An 18,686-nucleotide genomic window follows, 5' to 3' on the forward strand; every position below is an offset into this window, starting at 1 on the left:
GAATAACGTAACTCGTCTTTATATGAGCCATTTACAGGTGGCCAAATCTATAGTTGGTAAGTTACCGACTACGAATTTCAAATACCGGTGATGTAGATTATCTACATGTTGCAAGTCAATTGCTGCAATATGTCAGTTTCTTATAAAAGGAAACAACAGTACATTCGAGCTAAATTTAATTCTTGTTATATGCATGGTCAATCCAATTATGTAAATAAATTTATATCACGTCGATGGGTCATACTGTAGGAAGAGACCTAGTTTGGATAGAAAAACTTACACGGCGATCGAAATCGCTCGTTGTTGAGGTTTTTTTTGGTAAAATTTATCTATAAAGAGACACGAGGATGAGATGGAGCATCTGGCTTGTATAGTATGAAGATTTTTTTATGTGTGACCTTATGCGCGGAAAGTTTTCTACACGGGGCCTGTTATAATGTTGGGTAGACCAAGCCTAAATAGACATATAATTACACTTCAGCGAATAAAAAGCGAAAGTAAAAAATAAAGACGAATGAGAGAAGCAAGTAGTAAGCAAGACGACTTAAAGGTAGTACAAATATTTGACAAGCTGTTATGGATAAAACCTTGTTATTTGTGTACAGAGAAATAATAAATACGGTAATTTAGTAATTGTTTATGTCTGCAGTTTTTCTTTTTCGTATAGTCAATTGAAGTACATAGCAACCAGAGATAATAGACATTAATGGTTTAACCTCGTTGTCAGTAATGGGTCTCGGGTACCTGCCGCTATTTTGTTTTGATAATTATCGGATTCACAATTTTTCCCATTTATATTGATCATATCGATCGATCCCGGATTATAAGCATGGTTCACACACATATGAGGTCCCCTCACCCTCGCCCCAAAGAAACAAATATGACAAATTTGAAACAAGGGTAGCGTGTTCATGGTTAAGACAGCTCTTTAGATAAAATCGTGCTTGATGGGGTATACCTCACTTTACTATTCCTATTGAATTCGAAACTCGAGTAATTACTCGTGCTTCTGAGATCTATCGAAGTCGCGCCTTCAAATGAATGGAGAGGAAGAAAAAAAAAGGATGATTGCTCACCCGGTTTTAAAATGAAAAAGATAATCCCCAGGTGCGTTTTCATAAAAATAGTTTTTAACGTCAATTGGCAAAAACCCGGGAAACAAATGACCAAACTGTTTTTTTTCTTTCTTTAAGCGGTGATTCGCATGATTGACGAATTATCCAAATTCTCTTCTTTCACCGAAATTACTATTAAAAAACATTTAAATTCTTGGTGTAACGCGCCCTCGGGTTTGTGTTGTATTTACGCATCTTTTTTTTTTTTTTTCTGTGTCGGTTGGTTGGTCGGGTCGATCCTTTTTGTTACTGATAGTCTTTGTTTATTACAGAGTTTACGTTAAAATGTAGGCATGGGGAGCCAATAATCGAAGATTAAATAAGTTTGACTTTCGTATGCTCTTAATCTCACAAAAAAAAAAAAAAAAAAAATCGAAAGCATTTTTCCGCCTTGTAAAGGTAGGTGGACCGTTTTGGGTAAGTGTATTTCGATTTTGTAACATTTTTTACTTTTGAATAAAATCCCTCGTCATTACTCAACTACGCGTGTTTTCATCTTTCATTTCCCAGTCACTCCCAGAAATAAGCTATCATATTATATAATGACGTTACAGAATCGCTAAGTTTAATCTTAATACAGAAATAGGACGGATCTGGTGTGGCCCGCAGTTCGGATAATTATAGGTTGCAAAAATGGATGATTTATGGTCTAACTATATAAGGCAATAGTCTGGAATAACCCCCAAACTCTGATTTAGGAAAGTGTATCCTATGGCCTGAATTATAGTATTTTGTCTCCAGGTGGCTCGTGTGTGATGTGTGAAGGAGGTTACTTTTTAAACAAATGATGAACAATAACAAACAAACAAAACAAAAAAATAGGTAAAAAAAAAAATGGGTTGTTGACCTTTGGGAGAGTTTCTAAAAAATCATTCAAGCGTTTATTCCAGTAAAGGTTGCTTGAGTAGCAGAAATTAATGCTAAAATTCGTATACAATACGAGATTCGAACTAATAAAAAGATGCACCCAAGAAGAGAATATAAAACAAAACAAAAAGGGAACGCTATTTTCCCATAGGAAGCAAAGACAGTTAATGTTGTGCACATAAACAGTATAACTGTTTGCTCATCATAAGTCGCATCAGGTTATAAGAAAGAGAAAATAAATAAAAACAAAAGCCTCGCGTTGTGGCTACTGTAGTTTTTTTTTTCTTTTTGTTTGCATCAGTTCATACATTCAAAGTTGGAACAGTATTTACCCCAGTCAAAGGCCAATGAAACATGATCTCTGAGGAGTAGTTTGGTTTGCCTTTTCTTCTAGAGGTTGACAGTAAACAGTTTCCTTGGTTTCAAAGCGCATAACATGTACGTTTTCGTTTGTTTATGGGTTTTGATGGCAAAAGAACTTGTGATACCCAAACAGGGATTGAGTGACCATACATAAAGTTTGGACAAACTTGGTTGGATAAGAAATCTTGAGCGCAAATCATTGTACCAATCCAGTAATTTTTGGTTGCTACGTGAGAGGTGGGTCATGCTACAATCTGGTGATAGTCAATGTTACATTTTAATTTGGCGGAACTGATCCGGTGCCTGGTAATTTAACTTTTTTACACCGATGAAAGAAAGAAAGAAAAAAGACTTTTTCCTAATCTACACCACGCTCTTTCAAATCGAAAAAAAGGCACAATCCATACTATACTATATCGAACGTCGATGCTCGATAGTCAAAAAATGAATAGGTATTACAGAGATAAAAAAAAGGTCTTTTTAAAAAAAGGTACTTAATTCACTCTTTGTAACACTTGTGAAAGAAAAGGACGAATGACAGTGAAGATAATCTATTTTTTTACCTAAAATAAATCTAGTTCTACTGAACATGACGTCTTTTTCTTTCAAACAGATTGTATCACTTTTTTTTTATAATTTTTTATTTTCTTTCCATTGGTAGATGAATGAAATATGTCATCTTTTTTGGTTCCTGAACAAAAACAGTTTCGCGTGATGCATTTAGGAGCTTTATCTCACAAATATAGTTACACTATTTGGCTGAATGCTATCAATAAATGCGCTATCTATAATTTATAAACCTTTGGGAAAGTTTTATATTTTGTTTGTTTGTTATTGCACAGTGGCGCTTTGGTACGTGATATGAGGCTATTAGGCAACTTCTATTAGAGCCGTTTAAGGTTCTTACAAAATGTATCAAAGAAATCACATAAAGTCATTTGGACAATACTACGTCTACTAGTGGTAATCATGATTGTCGTATTTCAGATTGTCGATATTTAAATTTGAATACAAATTGACGTGCTCTTTATCAGCATAGTAACTTGCCACCTAGAATTTTTTTTTAGTTCTACCATTTGAACCTATTTCTAATTTGAGTTAGTCTCGCTGCTTCGTGATTTATACTGAGATTTGATATATATAAACTGCTATAGTTGAATCACCTTCAATTCAAAAAGCTATATATTGAGGAATTATATACTAATAATAATTATACCTTATCAAATTGACGGTTTATTGTTTTTGTTGGCTGTTAAACAAGCACACTTTTGAAGTGTCGGCTGATGCATTACAACAAATTTATGCCGGATTTTTAAAGCTGAGTGAGTATTTTGAAAGTAGTCTATTATTAAATGGCCAAAATCGACTGGGATATGGCGACATCATATGCCGATATCTTTATTGCGTATTGTCTATTACATGCATATATTGACATTATCACCGTTCTTTCTATGTTACATGCTGAGACGAGATATATTATTGCGCAGATTTAAAATTTCGTGAATGGATGAAACGGCTACTCTCTTTTTTATTTGTTATTATTACGTGATGGGTGCCTAAGAACTGGGGGGTAAGGTACCTGAGTAAAGACTTTGACAAATTTAGAAGGATTCTCGGGTCACTCATGTCGGAAAGACCCTGCATTTTGTACGTGCTAAAAAACAAATTCGTTACAACAATCAAAAAAAAAGGTTGACCTTGAAAAAAGATTTTTGGTTTAACGTGTCAAAAAACGTGGAGCCGTCGTTTTGTGTGCATGGACTTGTTTGGTAATTTTTACATACAATTGATAATCTGCTGAAAATCAAAACGTTTTATTTCCCTCCCGAGAAAAAGGGGAAAGACAGAAAAAAAGAGGGTTAATGCGCAGACCGAATTTTTTTTTTTTTTTTTTTTTTTTTTTTTTTTTTTTTCGCCACGAGGGTAGTTATATCATAGCCATGCATTATACAAGGGTTGCACTAAAAATCAAAAAGATTTTAACTACCCACGTACACAACCAAGTTTAAAAAGATGTTATTCCCTTCAGGGTTAATCACATTAATAAGAAGACTCGACCTCGTGTAATTTTGTTTGAAAGGAATATGTAATGAGGGAGAAGTGGAATATAAATAAAGGATCCCAGTTACTCTTTTGTCAGGAAACGATACAAAGAAAGTGATTTTGTTTATATTATTCAGCACTCCTTGTTGTTTCTCCTTTTTCATAAAAAGAAACAAGGTTTGCATTTCCTTATATGTTGTACAGTCCCCATAAGACAAAGTATCTTTCTATAACTCCGCCACTCATCATAGATGTATGATTAAAACATTTGAAAAGAACTCGACATTCATATATCAAGAATTAATGATATATGGAATACATAAGGAGCCTTTAATAAATGGATCTATACTGTTTTTTACAAACAGAAAAATCCATTTTTTTTCATTTACTTTATAATCGATTAGATAACCTTTACTCCTTCATTCGATATTCATTAAGCTCCATTCAAATTCTATGAGTATATTTGACGTTTCTATGGAACATACTCAAAATGCTTTTCTTTAAATCGTTTAAAGAGCACCCAAAGTCCAACTTTTGTGCTCGTTCACAAAAGGCTTTTTCATCGCGATACGGCTTCTAAAGTTATATTGTGAAGCTCTTTTCTAAACGTGTTCTTTTTAGCAGTAACCACCACATTAGCCATGATCTCGGCAAGGTTATTTCGCCTGTTAGTGATGGCATAGTAACGTAAGATTCGTCTTTCTCTGTCGGTAAGAATCGCATGTTCGCTGGCGACACTTTATTGCTGACAGAACGACGGTTCGTTCGTGTAGAGCGACCTAATTTATTTAAGCGAATGTAAACTTGTTTAAAAAGAGAAGCAACATCTTGTGTAATGTAACAAGTGCACAAACTAGGCCAAAAAAAAAAAATAGCAGAAGTGATAGGCAGCAAACTATAATTGACACGGTCGTTAATTTTATACTTCTACAGGTCTAATCGCTTGATAAACTAGATATAGTAAAAAGATATAAATAAACATTTACCCCCTCCCCCCACCGTTTTAAAAAATTTCGACCTGAAATTTACAACAATGTACGACCGAAACTTTTAGGGCGGAGGTTTCGGGCTGGGCAACTGAGTATTCTTACCTCTTTGGGTTAATCGTGTAGCATTTCTTGTATAATCATAAACAAAAAGCAGCACATTTATTAATTTTTCACTCTCCCTTTTCCCTCCCTCTTTTTTTAATTCCTTTTCTTCTTTTTTGTTTCTTTTTTTTTAAAGAAATAAATATACCCCATTTCATATATATCCCATTCTTACTTACTTGACAAGTGACCCTAAATTTCCATTTTAAAATAACTCCATGATAAATGATTCAACGACCAGTGTACACTCTCGCACCAACAACAAGGCTGTAGAGCCACATTCAGAAAACGATGTTAATAATAAATCTCGCAAATTTCGCTGGTCGTCATGCTTTTCTTTTATTACAAAGTTTAAAAAATCCAAATCTCAAAAGATTAGACTATCTCAATCATATGAAGAATTCGCACCTGTTGAATATCCCACCACAAAGTCAGAACCTGCTACTATCCAAGGTAAATAATTATTTTATACACATGTAATAAAAACCCTTTATTAAATTTTAGTTTCCTCATGTTAGTATTGCAAGTGAGACCTTGCAGCTCTATACCATGGAGACAACAACCATCTTCTTCACTTTCTCCGCCGCCAAGACAGGCAAAGTCCAAAAGAGATAGTAACATGAGCCACAGACATTCTCAGCCTGCCGACCCTACAAAATACGGTAGAAGACCTCTTGTCGATCCTACACTCACCCCTCGCGTGAAACCCAGATCCATCAAGACAAAGAAACAACCTTCACTCTTACGTTTATCTTTGGATGCCGAATTATTGCATTCCCCCGATGGAGTACATGACAACGAAAGCTTATACACCTGTAAAACCGGCCACTCCAGTAGCTCATTTACACTTCCGAATCAAGTCCAACCTTATCGAAGTGGAACTTTGGGTGCCACTCGCAATCCCAAGCTCAGTCTGACGTTCGATAATGATGTTCCACCTCTCCCTTTATTAAATATACCCAGTAGTAATGACCATACAAGACCCAATTCTCAATCAACCACAACCACATCAAACAGCAATATATCCTTTGCAGATTCCCCTGTTTCCGTTGAAGCAGTAGCCCTCGATATTGATGGTGGCGAGAAACTAACCCTGAAGCAAAGAAGACAACGAAAAAGTCCTTTATCTATGCCTGAAACTGAACAGCTGACAATAGCTCTGAAAGAACTCTTAGTGAACGAACAAGAAGAAAAGAAGAAACAGCAGCAACAAAGAAAGAGTTACCAAGAAGAAGTTTGGCGTCAACAACTCTTAGAACAAAGTATTGCGTTTTCCTTTCAAAACAAGTCAAGACAAGAAGCCATGTTAATTTTAGAGGGAAAGAAATCGCAAGGAGTTCTTTCTTTGCAACCTATTGTTAATGTCCATGACTTGGATCATCATTTTGAAAAGGGCAACAGTAAAGGCGATGTTGTTCGAGACAAGGCACAGTATGATGCAATTGTGTCTAGTTCAGCCATCCATAAAAGACAATTGTCGCACGATGAACGAAGAAACACAATCACAATCAGCAATAATAATCGTACGTCTTTACGTGCACGGTCACCATCCCATTCATCCGCCAATGAAAAAAAAGTGTTACAAACTCAAACACATCAACAAACAACTATAGAAAAAGCAGCAGCAGCCATTGATGAACATGGAATAACCAATCAAGCTTGTTCGACAAACAAAAAGACAAACATCATCGGCTCACATTTATCCGTCACTCCTGAGACGCCACCTCATCATCAGCTAAATGCTCCTTCCTTAATCTCGGCTCCTTCCACTCCCAACTCCATTGATTCTTCCGTTTTTGAAGATTACATGGTTCATGAAAGACAACACGTAGCTCTTGCTCTCAATCATTGATAAGACCAAAAAAAAAAAAAAAAAAAAACTTTTTTATGTATTTTTTTCCGTCACTCAAATTACGTTGTTTTCGGCTGGTCCGAAGGTGTGTAGCAGTGATACAAAATAAACAATAAATATATATTTAAAAAAAAGTTTATTTTTCAATGGCAGACTTGTTTAATGTTCCGCCATTTTCTAAGTACTCTTTATAGTAAGTCTTAAATCCTTCAGTGACTTCCTCAGCCTTTGAGTTTTGAGAATAACAATCGAGGAATTTACCCTCTGGATCCATCAAGTAGAAAAAGATGGAATGGTCGACCAGGTAATCATCTCCTTCACTAATATCAGGAGGTGAAGAAACGTACACCCGAAAGAGTTTGGCCACTCTCTTAATCTCCTCTTGGGTTCCAGTTAAACCAATCAAATCAGGATGGAAATCTTTCACGTATTCCTTTACAATTTCAACTGTATCACGTCTGGGATCGCATGTGATAAAAATCGGGACAAGAACATTTTCTCCCACTTGTTTTTCTATTTTTACACACCCAAAAAACCTGTCAGTTACACACATTCACATTTCTTTCTTTTCTTATACTTTACTCGTTTGGTCAACTACTTCTGCCATCTTGTCCAACTCTTCAGGGCAAATATCTGGACAATGTGTAAATCCAAAGTAAATTAAACTGAACTTTCCTTTCAAATCTTCAGACCCAAATTGTTTGCTTGTATGGACATTGGTTAAGCTGTAATCTCCGCCAAGCTTGGGCTTACCAAACGATTGTGTCTTGGATTTCTCTGCTTCCTTTGCAATACCTTTTTTTATATGACACTGTTTAGCTGGCTTTATCTCATCTCTTTGTCCTATATCTATACTCACGTAATTTCTCGACCTTTTCCTTCTCTGATTGAAAGTAATATAATAATCCTCCTCCCACTGTTAAAAAGACTGCTGCTGCCTTCATAGTAAAAGGCTACGCAAAAAAAACAAGGTGTCAAAAACTGTAGTGTGTCAAAAGTTTCTAATTGTAATACTTTACTCCAATCGCTGCCTTTTGACGAATCTCTTGTTTAGTTGTTGCATAAAATCTCATGGGAGAAGCTGTTGTCTTGACTTGACATTGAGAAAAACACTTGCGTGACAATGCCTAATATAAATAAGTCTCCCGTCCAGTTTTTAATTCCTTCCCTTTCCTTCTTTCTTACTCTGGCATTGGCTCCAAGTAATGTGCGAGCGGTGAATGACATTCTATAAGTGTTGGTACAGAAAAAAAAAAGGAGCCAAGACCCCCCGGCCTCGGTTTATTTTTATATACACGGCACTGCGGTAATTTTTTTTAACTTTCGCTTCGCTCCGGTAATCAAATGTTTAATAAATCAAGAAAAACACGAACAATCACATTTTCAATGAAATAAAAAGGTAAATTATCTTTTATTGTATATAAAATATTTCAGTTCTTTGGATAAGATCTTATTGAGTGACTAATTAAAAAGAAGTCAGAAGTCATGACGAACTCAAAGATCCATAATTCTTTAATAAAAGACACCATCCTCTTTCTGTACCCATCTGTTGAAATCTATAAAACACAAGCCTATCCCGTAAGATTTATGAACATCCATTATTTTTCTTTTGCTTGTATTTATGAAGCCAAAAGTTTTTGACGTTTTCTTTTTACCTGTTATAACCAAGTCAATTATCCTCTGTTTATGCTGCCTTGTGAGGTTACTTTTAGTAGTTGTCATTCAATTTTTCTTTATATGTATCTAACAAAATCCAAAATTTTGTCAGCACACTTTTTTCTTTAGCTGAGTAAGCGATTCTTGTCTTTCCACTGTAAAAAATATTTTTATTATAGAACATAGATCGCTCCTCGTTAAAGTTATGTAGGTAAACCTATTTAGAAACGTCACACGGCAATAAATTTACTACAACCGCTGGTAAATGGGTACTTGCTGACAGACAGATAAGTCTGCAACTCGATTAATACAGTGGCTGAATGATACAAAGGTGAACATCATATTGGAAAAATGTATCCTCAGGTCTTATTTAAACAATATTGCAGTGGTGTTCGTGCCTCCCGTAGAAAAAAAAATCTAATAACTACAACATTTTTGTAGAATCTTAGTATTTTCGGCACAATTAGGCTTAATGTTGTCATTCTTTTCCCAACTCTAACAGTCTCTAACAGGTGGAATTATAGGTCATAGAAAAAATGAGAATAGTTCCTAAATCATTTAAGTGTTACGAATTTGGATTTTGTGTGGTTTTACACGGTTTTTAATACTTCTATGTTTCGACATCATGATCCTTACTTCAAAAGTATTATCTTACGTCCATTTTCGTATCTGACGAATTGGAATATAAACTCAAATTTTAGAACTTCAAATTAAGGTGACTTAGTTACAGATTCTGGTGTACATAGTAACCATTGTGTATGCGTTTATAATATATAAGTCGATAGGTTCAATGTTAAAGGGCAACGATTAATGAAGACGGCTAAAATATTACAGATGTTTTCAAGCATTTGGTGTCAGAGACTCTCGACTGGTCTTGAGTAAAAATTTTATAGGCATATACATCTGTTGACTCATATTTGTTTATCTGTCAGACGTTCTCTGTGATCAAACAACAGTTGTAAACCCAATATCCATAGCTTAGCGATCCTGTCGGAGAAGACGTTAGTACGCCAGCTAGATGTGATGATGGGCTACAGCCGAGAAGCCGGGTTTGTGTTTGAAAGATGAAGAAGTTTAAGACGAAACTGGTGTGTAACAGGAATATAAATAGGTAGACAACAAGGCCGTGTGTCTTGTTGTGCCGCAATAAAAATATGCGTTGTTAGTGACGGGTTTTGCTAAAATAAAGCTTATGCACTGTGGTACAAGTCACACCCAATATAATTTTCTACAGTCGCCGTTTATTAATTTTTTAAGACCTTGCTTTATAAACATGAATTCTGACCTAGATTTCCAGGACACGCGAGTCCCTTCCTTCATCTCGTTCGATTCAGATTCTCCCACTAGAGCTAAAAAGTTAAAAAAGAGAAAGAGAAAGTCTCAAAATGACACGCAACCAGTGACTAAAAAGTCCAGAAAACGTCTTCCTAAAAGTAAATACAACCTGACATTTTGAAATCTAAAAACAGTTTTACTAATAATTTGTTCAGATGGCACTTTGGATTCCTTTATTACAAAGGAAGTTAACCCTACGAAGCCAAAGGTACTCAAATTACTATGTAGCTCAGCAAAATATATTAATTCAGTAATAGGAAACTCATATTTGGGTTGGCGCGGTCGTTAACAGTGAATACGGTGCCTATGGAGTGTTCTTTGGTGATAACGACGAACGTAACTTTGGCAATACATTTATCATTGAAGATGAACTCCAAAATTCGGATTATGGTCACGTCTTGGTAATACTAGTATATATTTATCGTGGTTATTCTACTAACATTGAAAACAGGGTGCATTACATGCCATCAATTCTTTAAAAACAATAGAACCCATCGTAATCAATGTCTCTTGTAGAGGTTTGCCACAAGGTAATCAATCACAGCCTAAAATGTAATTTTCTTGACACTAATGATATATCTGACTCAGCTATCACAAATCCAGACAAAAAGTACCACTACAAAGAGTTAGCTGATCAAATCCGTGATAAAATTACAGAAAACAAGCGCGATATCACTGTGGTAATGTATAAGGATAATGCCTTCGAAATATAACTCAATGTTAACTTTAATAACTGTGTGTAGCGTCATATATCTGCACGCTCTAATGTAGATGAACATAAGCTTGCGTTAGCACTTGCATCCGATACTTTAGGAAAGCTGTAAGTACACTTCTATTTTTTTTTGTATTAAGATAATTTCGCTAAACAATAATAATAATGATAGAAAGAAGGCGTCAAAAGAGTTAATGGAGGATAAGCAACCGGTTAAAGAGGATGTTGCTATGCAGGACACTATTGTTGAAGATATTGCCACCGAAGAGAGTATGTCCGTGGATATCACTTTAGAAGATTCTTCAGAAAATGTTACAGTAGAGGATACTATTGAAAAGGATGATACAGTAGAGTATGTTACAACAGAGGATATTACAGTGGAGGATATTACAGTGGAGGATATTACCGTGGAGGATATTACCGTGGAAGATATAACAGCGGAAGGTGTTACAGTGGAAGATGTCACAGTGGAGGATATTACAGTGGAGGATATTACAGTGGAAGATGTTATAGTGGAAGATGTTACAGTAGAAGTTACAGTGAATGAGGTTGCTGCAGAAGATGATACTATAAGCTGTATTGCAAACGACGTTGATTTGGAAGAAGCTGCCGGAGAGAATGACCCTATTGTAAAAGATGTCGTCGTAACTAGTGATATCATTGAAATACCTGTCGCAGAAGATGCAACTGACGTTAGCGTGACTACCGTCTTAACTGTAACTACTGTCGTAGAGGAAGTTACCGAGGTTTTAACCACGGAAACACAAGATGGAGCAAAGGAAGTTGTGGATGAGGATAATTGTGTGGGCCAGAATGACACAATTAAAGTGGAGGCGACAACCGACGACAAAAATAGTGTCAAAGAGGTTACAATCGAAGATTTAGATGTCCGTGAAATTGAAGCAACCTCAGACAGTATCAAAAGCACCCCTATAGTCGAAGATAATGTGGAACCAGCTGAAATAAATCAGGAAGATACAGAAGAAATCAAGGAAACATCGTCCTGGGCATCTGTTTTCGGTATCCGTGGCTTGCTGGATGTTCTTTATTCTCCTTTCAAAAGTCGTAAATCATAGAGTGGCATAACTCCATGCCATGTATTCTAACCAAAATAGCAAGTAACGAAGTTTACCAAGCCTGAAATAAATAACAATAGCAATAATAATAAAAACCTAATACCTTGCTTTCAAAAGGACAAACTGAGGAACCTGTCAAAGGTGAATCGTTATAGGTTTTTTTTAACAAATACAAGTAAGAGCGTCTATTTTATTTACTAATACGAGTCCAAACTCGGCTATTGTATTTGTTAGTATGTTCGAAAGTATCCAACAAACATACCAGGACGTTTTTCTTTGTGTTTTGAGGCTTTGCGCAAACAAATAAGATGTAATTAGTAATCAACTATTAAAAGTCTTAAAATACGCTCTGCTTTTTTCGTGATACTCATTATTATCACCACGTTGCACTTTTTATGGATACAATACGAGGGCATTTTAGAGAAGCCGCCCTCTTGTTTTTGAGTAACATAAACGTGTTTATTTTTCTATTGAGAAGTAATAGTAGTAGATTTAATACACAGTATTTATAAATGGGTCGATATATTTAACAATAGACAGTATACCAGAAGTTAATTTAGGCAAAAATACGTCTTCGAGATACAAACAAATATTCGTGTTCTTGCATCATGTACACGCAGCTTACGTGGTGTTTTAGCCATATTTGGGTGAATAAGCCACAGTTTATTAAAATGCCACTCACGTGCAGGAATGAAAGATTGGTAGTCGTTTAATTACTAATCAAGTGAGGCATTGCAAACACCCTCATTAATTAAAGGTTTTTTTTTTTCTTCTTTCTTTTTTTCTTCCCTATCTTTCTTTTTTAAATAAAAAATGTCAAACATATACTCTACCTATATCAATCCTTTAGACGCCCTCGTATTCGATTCTATAGTTGAATCGAAACCGTCCGATATGGAGACAGAAGCTAATTTGGCACTTTGGGTACTTGATTATAAAAAAATCATATTCTATAATTTGGTATTGACAGTTTTAAATTTTACAGACAAATGCCCAGTTCACATTTGATGTTAAGCCTGGTAGTGGTATATTAGATGATGATAAGCCTATGCCATCTACTTCTTCAAGCCCAACTATTAGTGACAACTCTAGTCCTTCAAGCATTACATACGAAAGTCTAGCAAACTATTTGGACTACGAACTCCCTCAACAACAACAGGAACAAATGAACACTCAGAATTTACAGCAATATGCGAGCCCTGTTGCATCTACACCAAGAGTGCAAACTCAGCCATTATTGTTACCCAGAATAGTGCCTGCTATGACACTTGAAGAAATAACAAAGGTCTTACTTTCAAGCACAAACATTGGTTCTACCGGAATGTTGCCTATTACTTCGCCTAACGTGGCGCCTATTGAAGTGGTCAATAATGCAGAGAAAGCGCCCGCCGAAGAAGATAAAAGAAAGAGAAACACAGCCGCCAGCGCAAGATTTCGTATCAAGAAAAAGATGAGAGAGCAAAGCATGGAAAAGACTGTGCGCGAGATGACCGAAAAATCTTCAGGTCTTGAAGACCGTGTCCGAGAATTGGAACTCGAGGTGAAATGGCTTCGGGGCCTCTTAATTGAGAAGACCAGCTCAGATTCAACTGATACCCTAGGCTCAAAAAATACCACATCGATCAAAGATGAATTATAACAAAAGTAGGCTTTATGATATTTTAGTTTTAGGTGTTTTCCCTCTTTATGATATGCCTTTTTTTTTTATTTCTTTTTTAACTTGTAAATATGTTTTTTTAATAATAAATGTCGCAACTATGATCATTAGATGACTATTGGAATGCAAAATAATAATATTTTTGTGTTCTCAATCTTCATCTTTTACCTCTTTTAGAATTGTCCCATTTTAAGTTGTTATAAAAATCGATCAGCTGGTTAAAAAATAGTATTCTAAACGGGAGAGAAAAGTTCAATCTGTAAATCAACACTCACACGTTTTTAAAGTACAAAAAACTTGCCCGTTTATAATACTTTACTAGGTGCTTCCACATGAAGATGAAGGTTATTCAACCCCGTGCATTCCAAGCATCTTATGTTTTAGTATAACCTATTAATATACTCTTATAGTATCAGTTGTTCAAGTGAGTTTTTGTTACCCATAACGATTAAATCTTCAAAATGACTGGTTTTAATCTAATTTCTCAGACTTCTGCAACTTCCCTGTATCTGGTCACACGTCTATCAGACCCTGAACTAACATGATCTACAATTTATATAGTATTGCATGTGGGCTCTATGCGATGGTGCAATATTTCTATCAGAAATGTGATCAAAAAACGTACTTTATCTTTTTAGGTGTTCCCATGATGAGTAATCCGGAGTCTTACAAATCTGTGTGACACCCAGTATGAAACTTTGAGGATTGTACAGCTGAAGAAAATAGGTTGGGCCACAAAAAAAATTGGCCCATTTCAATAAAATTTGGGACACTCTTTTGAAAATGGGACATAGAAACTGTTCAATATATATGAGTTTATTATTGTAAAAAAGGGTATAACATGGGATAAAAAATAATGACTTTAACTTAGAGGCAATTGCTTGCTTATTCTTTAGTACTGGTATCATTACTTCGTTTTCTCTTTCCAGTATTAAAACATGGTGATAAAAATCGTGAATTCTTCGAGGTAAGTTTTACTTCTGGTACACACTTTCTTACAAGTTCATTGGTTTGTTCCATGGTTAGCCTGGCTTGATAAACGGTTTTTAAAATTGGTAACAATTTAATGTTGATATCATCAGGCTCTTCGGGTAAAAACAAAGGATCTATACAATTAATTTGAGTAACATATCCCATTGGTGAATCACATAAAATCAGCGAAAACTTGTTATCTACAGGAAGATTTACCAATACTAACAGTTAATATATCGACAAATGTAAAGATTATGTAATTCATCACTTACCGAACATGAGAAAGCTAACAAGAATAAATTCACGTACTGAATTTGGCGCAAATTATACAACATGTCTTTTAGTACCTTCACCATTTTGAACGAACCATCATATATTTCCTTCGTCTGATCTTCATATCTACCACACTCGGAACATCCATATTCTAAGTGTTGGCGCTTAAATAGCAAGTCTACTTTTCTTCCAATCAACTTCCTTTCCATTTTCTCTTCTCCTGCTATCGCTCTCTCATTATTTCTGGTTGCAGAAGACGATTTGCTCGACTTTTCGCCCCTAAAGTATATAGAGCAGGAAATCGTTAGTACATGAAAGTCGCCAAAGTTGGATTTATATATGTACTAACCCTCTACTAGTTTGATGGTGGGTACAAGGCGTACAAATTTTTAGTACGTATTCATAAGAAACTTTGTAGTGACCACATACCAGAAAATGATGGAAAGTTCAACACGTCTATTGCAATGATATATAAAAAATTCATCATGTTTTTGGAATTTTGATAGAACGTTTTAACTATTCGTTAAAATACTTCCCTTTAGAATCAGGTGGTGATCTAATATGTATTACTTAAATATTTGAATCAATTGTTCGAATCACCTTAAATAATCTTCTTCCTGAGTAAGAGGATGACGATGGAAGCATGTAATTCAAAGAAAATGAATAAGAATGAAGAATAGGAATACCAAAGATGGATGAAAGACGTTGGATTAATGTGAATAAGGAGACAAGACGAGGATGGTGTCGAAGGGCATCAGTCTTTTTACGGATGTCATATTATCAATACCACCATCATTTCATTTCCAAGCCTTTCTGGTCTGCCTTTTTACTGTAGTGAGTGCTGTTACTTCAACAGGTTAGGATAATTTAATACTGATAGGCTTTTAAGTTCAGTTCCAAGCAAAAAACTAATACTGATATGCTTTAATTTTTTTTTCTCAGAAGTAAGTGCAATCCCTTCCAAATGGGATTTATATTTGGTTATAAACGTAAATCGCAGAATTTTTACAGTGAAATTAAAATGTAAAGTGATACACTTACATCTATTTATTTTGGGGATACACAAAGCATGTAAATTTAAACAGGTTTTGTGATGCAAATAAAATCCCTCTAAGCGCACCAATCCCAAGAAGTAAAAAATAATATAAAAGAGAGACTTTATTTTACGGTTCTTACTCTACGTTACCAAGTATTGTTGCTAAGGACAAGCTCTTTGGTATATCGGGATCTATTCAAACGCGAGTTTTCAATAAAAGAGTACTTTCATAATCTCCTATTTGTTAGCAACTCAAAAGCAGTCGCGAAATAGGCACAGAAACAGGTCGGTGTTTACGCCTCACGATCCGGTTTTTTCTTTTTTTTTTGTGTGCATGAACTTTAAAAAGTTTAGTCGCAACTTAATTTATTGTTTTTTTTCGTTTCTTTCTTCTTGAACATTCAAAATGGCTTCCACAGAAAGAGAATACGGTTATACAAATTTAGTTGACTTGGTACTTAGCAACGATAGAAAGGTCTCTGATAATCATCCCATCTATATTGATGGAAGTACTGAAGAAACTCTCAGCTTCGGTGAGCTTAAGCAATTGGTTGGGAAAGCAACGGCAGGTCTTATGAATCTTGGATTAAAAAAAGGGGACTCACTATGTCTTTATACGCCAAATAATGTAAGTCCAGTCGCCCTTCTGTAAATTTATCTGATAGGTTTTACAAAATAGATCAGTGTACCTCCAATTGTTCTAGCTACATTAGCAGCAGGTAATTAAATTCCTGTATATTTAATATATTACAGTGCTGATATAATTCTTACAAGGTGGAAGCATATGTCCATCTAACCCCTTATTTACGGTGTTTGAGCTTGAAAAGATGCTTGTTATTTCCAGATCCAAATACATTATTGCCCATCCTATAAATATCGACTCTGCTCTCCAAGCGGCCAGAACTGTAGGCATCTCTGAGTCTAATGTCTGGTCTATATGTGATGATCCGAAAGGCAGAGTAAAAAATTGGAGAGAAATGGTTTTAAATATCTCAAAGACAGCATCACCTTGTCAATTTACTCTTGAAGAAAGTAAATCGACATTAGCTTACATTTGTTTTTCCAGTGGTACAACAGGTAAAATCCCATTTATAAAGTGTAACGCACGTAACTTTTTAACACGACAAAATTCGAAGGACCACCCAAAGGTGTAATGATTAGGTAAGACACCCAAACAAAAGGAAATACGGAGATCACAAGTTAACACATCTATACCTAGTCACCACAACTTTATTTCAAGCACTGTTGCACTGAACAATGCAATCAAGTCTTCATCTGAAGTGAACAATTCAGGACCTTTGTTGGCTGTTGTTCCTTTATTTCACATTTTAGGTATATTTAGGTTTCTTCACCTGTCTGTTTTGGAGGGAAGGACCACAGTTTTGATGGCAAGATACGATCTCGAGGAATTTTGCGCTACGGTTCAAAAATTTAAAGTAACATCGCTTTACGTCGTACCACCAATGCTTTTGCAACTGTTAAACTCGCCGGCGATTGTGGATAAATATGATTTTTCGAGCGTTAAAGGTTTCCATGCTGGAGCTGCTCCAGTCTCTATGGAGTTATCCCGTCAAATTGCTAAAAGATTCAACACTCCAGTTCTTCAAGTAAAAAGTTTGCCCATCAAATGATCAATTTATAATAACACATCTTTTATAGGGTTATGGTATGACAGAAACATCATCGGTTTTGACATATCAAACGGTTGAAAACTATGCACCAGGGTCGGTAGGTCGTATGCTTGATGATATGCAAACAAAGGTCGTTGACGAAAACGGAAAAGGTATAACAAAACAGTAAACTGCATACATTGGTATCTAAAAAAGTATAAAGAGCTTCCTATAGGAGATCGAGGAGAAATTTGTGTCAAAGGCCCCATTGTAATGCAAGGGTATCTGCACAACCCAAGTGCTACAGCAGAGGTTATTGATAAGGATGGATATCTTCACACCGGAGATATTGGCTACGAAGACAAACACGGCAATTGGTATATTGTAGACCGTTCGAAAGAACTCATAAAATACAATGCGTATCAGATCGCACCTGCAGAACTTGAAAATGTCTTGCTTGAATGTCCCTTAGTATCTGATGCTGCTGTCATTGGCATCTATGACGAGAAGAATGAGACCGAAGTCCCAAGAGCTTATGTTACATTGGGGCCTAGCGGTAAAAAACTAGATACAAAGGTAGCCGAAGCAGAGATTCACAGATATGTTAATGGGAAAGTCACGCCTTATAAAAGACTTAGAGGCGGTATTGTATTTATCGATGTCGTCCCTAAAAGTGTTTCCGGTAAAATTTTAAGAAAAGACTTGAGAGAGTTATTCAAGACTGAATCAAAAATAACTCAGTCTAAATTATAAGTTTAATAAAATCATAGAAAGGTTATGATAGCCCCTCTGATTTTTCGAAAGACGCATTTTACTAGCCAAGAGCCCCAAAGGACATGTTGGGTGGCCTTATTGAAACCAAGACAGAATTGAGAAATATTCTCAAATGGTCGGCTCTATTTAATTTGGTTCATGCGATGGCTAGTTCCAAGCCGACCAGGTTATGGAGTATGAGCATCGTAGCACCAGGCACAAAACTATTGAAATAAGACCTAAATGTAACAGGAAAGATTCATGTTACCAGCTCA

At 35.6% G+C, this 18,686-nt stretch overlaps 6 protein-coding genes across 6 annotated transcripts; 4 read left to right on the forward strand and 2 right to left on the reverse strand.

Moving 5' to 3' along the window:
* Positions 1-5,557: 5,557 nt before the first annotated feature.
* EV154DRAFT_552094 (uncharacterized protein) lies at positions 5,558-7,360 on the forward strand. The gene is made up of 2 exons (XM_051605032.1): positions 5,558-5,932; positions 5,998-7,360. Exons 1-2 carry the CDS (start codon positions 5,698-5,700, stop codon positions 7,329-7,331), a joined length of 1,569 nt encoding a protein of 522 aa, XP_051457100.1. The 5' UTR covers positions 5,558-5,697; the 3' UTR covers positions 7,332-7,360.
* A 90-nt stretch (positions 7,361-7,450) lies between these two features.
* Positions 7,451-8,730, reverse strand: EV154DRAFT_510646 (SCO1/SenC-domain-containing protein). The gene is made up of 5 exons (XM_051601726.1): positions 8,517-8,730; positions 8,351-8,458; positions 8,191-8,284; positions 7,914-8,126; positions 7,451-7,844 (listed from the first exon to the last, which is right to left on the reverse strand). The coding sequence occupies exons 1-5, from the start codon at positions 8,556-8,558 to the stop codon at positions 7,468-7,470; spliced, it is 834 nt and encodes a 277-aa protein (XP_051457101.1). The 5' UTR covers positions 8,559-8,730; the 3' UTR covers positions 7,451-7,467.
* Positions 8,731-10,254: 1,524 nt separating this feature from the next.
* EV154DRAFT_603050 (uncharacterized protein) lies at positions 10,255-12,305 on the forward strand. The gene is made up of 7 exons (XM_051607328.1): positions 10,255-10,420; positions 10,478-10,530; positions 10,580-10,723; positions 10,774-10,852; positions 10,911-11,002; positions 11,066-11,142; positions 11,207-12,305. Exons 1-7 carry the CDS (start codon positions 10,261-10,263, stop codon positions 12,108-12,110), a joined length of 1,509 nt encoding a protein of 502 aa, XP_051457102.1. The 5' UTR covers positions 10,255-10,260; the 3' UTR covers positions 12,111-12,305.
* A 602-nt stretch (positions 12,306-12,907) lies between these two features.
* Positions 12,908-13,946, forward strand: EV154DRAFT_510650 (uncharacterized protein). The gene is made up of 2 exons (XM_051601727.1): positions 12,908-13,034; positions 13,096-13,946. Exons 1-2 carry the CDS (start codon positions 12,924-12,926, stop codon positions 13,747-13,749), a joined length of 765 nt encoding a protein of 254 aa, XP_051457103.1. The 5' UTR covers positions 12,908-12,923; the 3' UTR covers positions 13,750-13,946.
* Positions 13,947-14,652: 706 nt separating this feature from the next.
* On the reverse strand, positions 14,653-15,060 carry EV154DRAFT_421639 (uncharacterized protein; the record flags this gene model as incomplete). Its single annotated transcript, XM_051596041.1, has 2 exons — positions 14,653-14,939; positions 15,012-15,060. Coding segments are annotated over 2 exons (336 nt in total), but the record flags the coding sequence as incomplete, so codon positions are not given.
* A 1,386-nt stretch (positions 15,061-16,446) lies between these two features.
* On the forward strand, positions 16,447-18,521 carry EV154DRAFT_444161 (4-coumarate-CoA ligase 2). The gene is made up of 7 exons (XM_051597048.1): positions 16,447-16,676; positions 16,728-16,767; positions 16,823-17,125; positions 17,185-17,209; positions 17,268-17,655; positions 17,708-17,831; positions 17,882-18,521. The coding sequence occupies exons 1-7, from the start codon at positions 16,455-16,457 to the stop codon at positions 18,409-18,411; spliced, it is 1,632 nt and encodes a 543-aa protein (XP_051457105.1). The 5' UTR covers positions 16,447-16,454; the 3' UTR covers positions 18,412-18,521.
* The last annotated feature ends 165 nt before the right edge of the window (positions 18,522-18,686 follow it).

This window comes from Mucor mucedo (genome assembly GCF_025094135.1).
Source record: "Mucor mucedo strain NRRL 3635 chromosome Unknown EV154scaffold_52, whole genome shotgun sequence".
NCBI classification, from domain to species: Eukaryota; Fungi; Mucoromycota; class Mucoromycetes; order Mucorales; family Mucoraceae; genus Mucor; species Mucor mucedo.